The sequence below is a fragment of the Pundamilia nyererei genome, unplaced genomic scaffold, assembly GCF_000239375.1.
Source record: "Pundamilia nyererei isolate P.nyererei 1_Seehausen unplaced genomic scaffold, PunNye1.0 scaffold00030, whole genome shotgun sequence".
Classification (NCBI taxonomy): domain Eukaryota; kingdom Metazoa; phylum Chordata; class Actinopteri; order Cichliformes; family Cichlidae; genus Pundamilia; species Pundamilia nyererei.
In genome coordinates this window covers 4,145,088-4,153,940 of record NW_005187431.1, presented here as the reverse complement: position 1 = coordinate 4,153,940, position 8,853 = coordinate 4,145,088, and the positions used below count along the sequence as shown (strand labels likewise).

General features: G+C 36.6%; 1 protein-coding gene across 1 annotated transcript in view; it reads right to left on the bottom strand.

The window, feature by feature from the left end:
* Nucleotides 1–6,921: 6,921 nt before the first annotated feature.
* The window catches only part of LOC102199532 (sodium-dependent neutral amino acid transporter B(0)AT1-like), a 6,720-nt gene continuing 4,788 nt past the window's right edge, over nucleotides 6,922–8,853 (bottom strand). Inside the window, exons 5-9 of the mRNA XM_013909730.1 lie at nucleotides 8,443–8,607; nucleotides 8,145–8,349; nucleotides 7,855–8,014; nucleotides 7,378–7,540; nucleotides 6,922–7,137 (exon numbers count right to left, since the gene is read on the bottom strand). Coding sequence (XP_013765184.1) covers nucleotides 6,982–7,137; nucleotides 7,378–7,540; nucleotides 7,855–8,014; nucleotides 8,145–8,349; nucleotides 8,443–8,607 — 849 coding nt within the window. The 3' untranslated portion in view covers nucleotides 6,922–6,981. The remainder of the gene's footprint in view (nucleotides 7,138–7,377; nucleotides 7,541–7,854; nucleotides 8,015–8,144; nucleotides 8,350–8,442; nucleotides 8,608–8,853) is intronic.

The window sequence follows — 8,853 nt, the reverse complement described above, 5'->3', positions numbered from 1 at the left end:
ACACTCAGTTCTGACCCCCTAATAAAGCAGCCAGCTGTTTTTACAATGTAAACACTGGACTTATTGTACCCCGTAATTATTCCAGGGCTTCCCAAAAGCAGTTTCTTGAGATTGTGCACGGCATAGAGACCGAGCGTTCTCTATTGAGGCTCCGATGCTTTGGAATAATCTTCCTCTCCATATTAGACAAGTTACATCAGTGCCAGTTTTTTATTTTTTTTTATTCCCTGGCTTTTAACTCTGGGGGCAACTGACATTTTTATTAATTTTATTGCTATGTTTGGTTTTTCCTGTTGTATTACTATATTTATATTTGTACTGTACAGCACTTTGGTCTACCAGGTGTGTTTTTAAAATGCTATATAAATAAATGATGATAATAATGATGTTTTCTTGTTCTTACAAAATAAACAAACAACTAAAACCTATGCCTCTTCGATACAAAATGGTAAGACGACAGTATGGAAATGGCAACATGAAGACCTAATCACTGGAAGCGTGACTGTCAAGAAACCGTTCTTAAGGAAGTAAAACAAAACAGATTACTCAGGACTTTTGAGCAGAAGCAAAACAGGAAGAAAAGTCTGAGGTATGCCAAATTATACAAGAACTGAAATGAATCAAATTTTCACGTCATATAATTTTCATTATTTATGGAGAAGGTCATTGACAGGTACAACAGTGAGTGTTGACAACCATAAAACACAGTGGAGACTGTCATAGTTTGGAGCTTCATTTTAACCAGTGTTGTTGGGATCTTGTCACAATTACTGGAACTGTAGTATGAACACAGAAAGTACCATCAGATTATGAAACACAGTGCAATAGCATCTGGAAAAAGTGCGATTGGCCACGGCTTCATTTTTCAGCATCACATTGACACATCGTGCAGTGTCCCCATTTAAAAAGTACTTGAAAATGCAGAAGGTTGGCTGTTTTGACGTTCAGCACTCAGGCAAAACCGATCTAACTATCAGCTGATCTCTAATTTGCATGCCTTCATGAGACACGTTCACAAAACTTTACCCTCCAGTGTTATTCTACTGTTATTGTTGAGGCATCAGTTTTCACCAAGTCTGCATTTCATTTGAAAGAGATGTGAAACAACCAGTGTTGTAAGTTAAATTATGTTTAGGGTAATGTTCAAACACATTATGGTGGAATTTGCTTTCTCATCTGCAAAAGTTCAGTTCATAAATGTTAATTATACTGTCTGCAGTTGATCTTTTATTGTCCTTGATATGATAATATCAAGTTCACTTGCACAAATTTCTATTGGAATGATGATCACAATTTTAATGTAAAACATCAAAAGAAACTGATGATAAGTGGAAAATTAATCTGTCTTATTTTATGCATATATCTTTGTTCAAAACTGGAGAAAGTATAATGTTTCCCCAAAAAAGATAACAACAATTTCTTAGTTTATAAAAAAAAGATTGCTGATTTTTTTTTCTATGAAAATAATAATTAGTTCAATTGACATACTTAGATGACTTTCCTAAAGGCGTAATTGTTCATTTATATCAAAGTCCTTGTATGTATGTAAAAATGTCCTGTACATTTTAAAGTCATAACAATGTACTAAAAATTGATTAGCACTTTATATAGCACACAATTCTTTTGAAATATGTCACCTGGAGTGCAAACCCATACTCACTAAGCACCATTTAAAGCTTCAAAGCTGAACCATGCTGTTTTGGGTACAGTGATTATATAGGTCATTAGTCTATAGGCAAGTAAATCCTGAGGAAATGTATCTTGCTTTAATTATTATTTTTGTGACTCATTAAAGGAAAAGTTTGTCAGTTATCCAAGTGCCTAAAGAACCTAAAGAACAAGAGACAAAGTTCACCTGCAACATATGTCACATTATACCACTTTTTCTTATTGGTTCATTTTTAATTTTTTTTTAAAGGAATTTCTCTTTGTTTCTGTTTCAGCTATCAGATAAATAAAACATACATAAACACTTAATATCCTGTATAAATGTAGCTTGAGTTTGGGATTTCTTGCATTTCCTGCCAGGTTCTGTGTCAAATCTTTAAGTTAAGCTAAATTCTAACACTACTAAAAACAAAAAACAAAAATAAAAACATGAAACTTATGAGTGTGTTTGATCTGAATATGTCGATGAAAACATGTTCTAAGATTCCTGTTGTCTCTGATTTACCATTATGGAAATAACTGTAAAGATACTAAAGACCTACTGAATAACTATTGCACTGATGCACTGATGCATCACTTTTATGGCACATGGATACAGTCGGCAATACTAAAGTAATCCTGAAGCAATAATGAACTAGTGAGAAGCTGCTATATATGAAGTTGTAGATCTGTTGCTGCAGGTGTTCTACTAACCCTCCTGTGCACGTGTCCAAACCATCTCAGCATTGCCTCTCTAACTTTGTATCCAAACTGCTTAACTTGAGCTGCCCCTCTAATATACTAATTTCTTACTACATGGGGGAGTAAACAACAACATCACTAAAACTTACTAATAAAACACTGCCCCCTAGTGGACAGATTAAAAACATTTCTTAATCATTACTTCTAAAGAAATAACTACAGCTGGATTACACTTTATGAGTCTAAGGAAGGTGAATTATTCACAAAACACCTTTAACACTTAACTATGGATAGAGCTCTACAAAGTTATATTTTGCTATAACTGTTAGCATGTTTCCCATAAAATAGGAAATAGGTGCAGTGATTTAATACAGCTCAATATACACAAGTCAGTATTGGTATGACTATGTTTATTCGACACAGCCTGAACTCTCTTAGGCAAACTTTTTTGTCCTTCAGAAACAGTCTTCAGAAAGGCTTCTTGAAGAACACTCAAAGCTCCTTTTTGGATGTTGGCAGCATTTTATTTTGTTCTCTGTCAACATGATCCCACACGAGGTCCGGGCTCTGTTGAGGCAAATGCATGACAGAGTTTTCACTGTGTTTCACAGACACTTGCAGACATTTAGTATTGTGCCACAGCCCCCCACTGAGGCCATTATCTGATGAGGCTTCAGTAGGTGGATCAATAGAAAAGCCAGACGCATTTCTCAGACTCTGTGTTGTGTGTTTGCTGAATTTTTTCCTAATTTCTTAAGCTGGGAAACACACTGGAAGCAGTTTCCTTAACATCTCTATTAGAGAATACCAAACTAACAATCTGGTACAAAAAGAAAGAAAGCACCGGTTTGCTCAGCATGTTGACAGAATTATTTTCATGGTTAAGAAAAAAGACTTCACAAAATATAACTATGTCGAGAGCACTCTTGAGGAGGAAGGTGTACCACTATCAAAGTCTACAATGAAGAGACACCAATTTCATGAATGGAAATACAGCGAGTTTACAAAAAGATGCAAAGCACTCAAAAAACATTCATGTGACCTTAAACAGTTCTGAAAAAAAAGAAAAGGAAAAGGTCTTTGAACAGAAAATACCCAGATTAACTTCTATTAGAATGATGAGAAAGGAAAAGCATGGAGAAAGAGATTTGAGGAATACCATATTGTCTGTCAAATATGATGGAGATAATGTACTGTTGTACTGTACAGGATGATACTCTGTCCAGGTTCAACTAAATGTATGAACTTTAATGGGATTAAAGCATGGAACAATACACCGTCTGTTAATAATCTGCCATTAAGCTACAACATTAAAAAAGACCTGTTTTAGCTTTTTCTCTCTATAACTTTGTTTTCCGTAGGATTGAGAATTCCTGTTAAAAGATAGATAACTCCATTGACCCATAACAGGCTCTTACGCTTCATGAAAACACTAACCCCATCAGACCAAGTCTTGCATGGAGATCCAGAATGAGGGCAAATGATTAATTTGCCCTCAGGGATAGCTCAGTAGGTAGAGTGGTGGCCCCATGATCGGAAGGTCGGGGGTTCGACTCCACTAGGTACCGTCCCTACACACTGCTCCCCGGGCGCTGCACTGGTGGCTGCCCACTGCTTCACTGGGTGAATGGGTTAAATGCAGAGGAACTATTTCCCTATGGGGACTAACACGCACACTTTACTTTTAATCATTTTATATTTCTTCCATTTTTGAATGAATGCACCGAAAGATGTCACCTTCTCTCCTCATCAGCTTCTTGCTGATGGTCTCATAGCCCTGTACAGGTCGACAGTCGTGTTCTTCGACAGCGCTACATCACTAAATGTGATGTAGACTACCCGAGGTTATGACAAGCAAGCAAATAAATGCTAGTGGAATAACTGGTGAGGGTAGTGTTAGTGGAAGTATTAAAATCGTGTAATCCGTTTTTTTTATAATGCCATATGATGACAACTTGTTTACATATGTGAGGAAGAAAGTTAAAAATAAATGTAAAAATGAAAGCTCAGTAACCTTTATGGTCAAATCGGCCTTCTTCATACTATAAAACTAACCAATTAGCTTTACACAGCAATAAAATAACAATGTGTTTTCCTTATCTCCATTTCATTTCTATGAATAATAAACTTGTAAGAAAGCTGACGTTGCACCTTTGAAATACAGTATTAACCTTTCTATGCAAAATATTATATAATGTATAGTGTGCAAATTAAACAATTAAATTAAATCCACTAAATGAAAATGTTGAATCAGCAGCATGCTTGAAAAGCAGATGAAATTCCTTTGAGTAAATCCTGACAGTATAATTAGAAAAAGAGCAAATGAGCATGACTTGTGTGGAGACGTTACCAGGAGAGAGCGTCTTCTCTCTACAAAGTACACGGCAGCATTGCTCTTAGGTTTGCCGAGTTCATCTGAACAAACCAAAAGCTTGTGGACTTTAGAAAAACCTATGAGGTCATTCTTGAGAATTATTAATATGACATGCTAGCAGATTCACTTGAACCCAATAATAGATGACACATTAATCTCTTCTTTTAGCTGCTGTTGCAAAGACCAGGAATTATTTTTGGAAAGAATAATGATAAGGATGTTCGTCATTCTCATGTTGGTGAAAAAACATTAACATTGCTGTGAAATCTGTGACGTTCAAGATAACTTCTGTGTACAACATCCTCTCCAAATGTTCATGAGTGGAGATCCAGACATCCAAACCTGGGTTAGAAAGTACCCATCTCACGGTGTCCACGAGTGTACGGAAGCACAGAAGTCACATCTACTAGTGAAACTGGGACATTAGTGAGTACAAATAGGAGAACATGGTAATACTGAATATTGCTATACATTTTAACTGGGACACAGTTTGTACCTTTGACTTTTGTCTATAACCATTCAGTTTTTCAATGTGATAATTTCACACAAATTTCATTCAAAGCTTACAAAAATGTTTTAAACAGAAGAGACAAAGCCACAGGAATAAAAGCAAAAACAACACCGTTGATTTAATAGGACACATTTGAAGATTAATATAGCAACATAGTATAGAAGACATATAAACAGATCAAATATTAAAACTTGCACAATTATATACAGCAATAGCTCTCCTTAATACGTCAAATGTATGCTAACTGAGGCCTGTAGAGTCTTGGGTTTGTTGCAGTTTCTCTGTGCACGACGCAGTCAAACCTCAGGATGAATTTGCTTAACAACTGTTGTCTGTTCTACTATTTTCTGGGTGCTTTAGGAAATGAATCTGTCAATTAGTCACTTTTTAAATGAAAATTATTAGCCTATCACCATAAAAGAATATTTGCTTCACAAAGCACTTATAAACATATTTATGTCTTAGCATTAGTTTTAAAAAGCGGTATCTCATATCTTTATTTCAAGGAATGGTTTGGTGGGGAGCGGTACCACTGCATCCAGACTGTTGGATGACTTCATTAAAAGTAAAGACAGGGTTCCATAAAAGAAAGGAGAGATAGTACAAAGCAAAGAAAGGCATGTCAAAGCATCAAATGTAGATCTTGGAAATTAAACTCATAGCAAAGACCTCCTTGACTCCTGGACAGTGGTTGTTGATCAGTGGTCATGACAATTTACATATTAATGATTAAGGAACTGATTCATTGTTCATTCAGTGAGGTAGTTTCAGTCATTATGCAAATGTACTGTTTATTATGTTGGGGAAACCTGCAGTCAGCTGAGACTGAAGAAGTCACTTGGATGAGTGACGAAATGTTTCTCCCACTGAAAACACTACAGCCAGATGAACAGAATCAACCTTTTGGGGTTTAATTAGCAGTCTTGACAATTGAGCATGCATCAAGGCTGCTGATGATCAGATAATCAAGTGCATTTGATCAGCAGCACCTGGCTACTACATACCCTTTTAATTCCTTGAAGTCTATCTAGTTTTTCTCTGACCTGTGCGATGCTTGTTTCTTATTCACATGACAGTGTAAACACGTATACAGATGGGTCAGCTTAAAAAAGCTTCTTAGTGTTGGGCCTTCATAACAGCTTAAGTGCATGCAGACATCAATTTTATAGGTTTCCTCAAATCTACAACAAGATTAAAAACTATTCTTCTATAACATGGATATGTAATAAGAAGTTACGAGGGTGTAGCTCGAGAATATCCTCAACAAAAGGTCTGGAAAGTAACATATTCAGAATAATTCAATGCAATATATTCTGAAGTAGCCTAATAGTTTTAACTGAACCCGGTATCACAGCAGCAATGCAATAGACACGCCAGTCCACCGTGCAGATGTTGCAGTACCAGCAGGGGGAGATAATATATTTAAGGCCAAGAAGTCGCTAGTGAACAATGAAGTGAAGTATGGAGTACACCAGGGTCCTTTATTAGCCAGATTAAGCTAGGTGGCTAATGTGTGTTTACATTTAAATGTGTTAGTAATGTCTGTTCAAATGCGTTCCCATGATTATTTTCATGGTGGCTTGAGATAAAATACCTCCCTCTGCCATTACTGCACGTGTGTCCATTTCACTCTTGCACAGCGTGACACCGTGGACCAACATGCCTATTACATGTTTTGGCGTGATGCTGGATGCAGGACGCGCTGTTAAATAATCCTGAATTCTTCTTTGTTCTCTGATGTATTCATTTATAGTCTGGATGACATTTTTTTCTTGTAGCAAACAAAGATCAGCCGACATAATGCGTACATAGGCACTACCAGGCTGGGGACTCCTGCTAAGAGGAAGATAACAGCATAGATCCATGAGGGGTAGGGTATTGATGTCAAAGCTGGAAATGTCTCCTGTAAAAGAACAATGAAAAAAATCCAACAACCTATTATGAGTTTATGCAATAACTTTTCAAACTGGTAAGCTATGTGACTGCTGCCAATTTGCTTATTGTCTTTTGACTTTACTTATGATGATAAATATAAACATTTGGGACGCCATATAATTGCATCAGTGAACATTAAGATACAAAGCAAAACAAAGAGGAGGTGCTTAAGTTGATTCAGTAACTAGGATGGTGGTTGCAAACTTACAGAATTTATGTCCCAGACTAGATAGTTGAGCTGCTTTTGGGCTTGAGTCACCAGGTAGAAAACCAAAATAACCAGGACAATCAGAGGACTGATAAATCGCCACGTAATCTGCCAGAAAATAGAAGGCTTTCGCCCAACCATGAACTTTATGTCCTCGTTGAACCTGCCAAACAAGAAAATTTCAGTTAGGTTCACATCATGTTATACAAAAAATTACCACTTTTTGATGCTGCTTTTCCAAACGGACAAAGAATCTTAATGTCTAAGTTCAGGTATTTCCCTTAATACCTGAACTGTTTGTTTTAGCTTGATATGTGCTGAAATGCCTGCACCAAGCTAACCCCGTTGTTCTTTGTGCTTTGCAGAAAGCTGAGCTACCTTATGCAGCTTAATAGTAGTGAAATGTAAAGCTACTCTTCCTGACACTTTACTTGAGTTTCCAAATATGCAGCTGAAATTAATGGAAGCACTACTAACCTGTCAATGCCATAGATGTAAACAACAGCTATCATCTCGAACAATCCAATGGTCAGCAGTGGAACAGATCCAGCAAAGTTATCAAAGAGAGTTAACCAATAAATTCCTGATGGTTGTGCAAACAGGAGGCAGATGATGAAGGATACAAAACATGTTGCTCCTAAAAAATAAGAACAATGGATCTTATGTTAAAAATCCAGCAAGAAACTCTAAAAATGTTCAATTTAAATGTAAAATTCTGAGGAATGCATCAAATGTAGATAAAATAAACTAAAATAAAGCTAAGTTACCAGTCAATATTTCATGGGGCCATTTTTTGGGAAATAAATTCAAGTCTTTCAAAGGGACTACGACTCCTTCAATGTTTCCGAAAAGTGTTGAGAGTCCGAGGCAGAGAAGCATGATAAAAAACAGGACAGACCAGACTGGGGAACCCGGCATTTTGGTAATGGCCTCAGTGAAGACTATAAAGGCCAGACCTGTTCCCTCCACTCCCTGAACAAACACAATGCAGATTAGAATATAAAATAATAATAATAATAATAATAATATCATGGGAACTTAATAGATTTTCATTAAAATAGGCACCTCACTGAGGAGTTTCTGCATGTCACAGGTTTTAATGTCCAGTCCAAAAACAGTATCTGGATTGGAGCTGTTCAGATGATGAAGGGCTGCATTGTAGTTGCTGGCAGTGATGCTGTCTTCAGGGAGTTCAAATCCATTTAGTAACGTCCTGATGTTTCTGATGAGAAATTACATCACATTAGTAATTCGGGGTTACTATTATCTACTTAAAGGATATGCTTACATATGTTTATAATGGCAATGCACAAATGCAGGTGTTCATCAGGTATTCTTACCATCCCCACAATTGAGTTAAGCATGTTAGCATTTTCTAGTCACATTAAACACATATTTTGCCGTAGCTTGATGTGAATATATAAGGATGTTGTGGTGCTGTGTGCTGACTGACAAACCAGCTGGTGTCATGTCTAC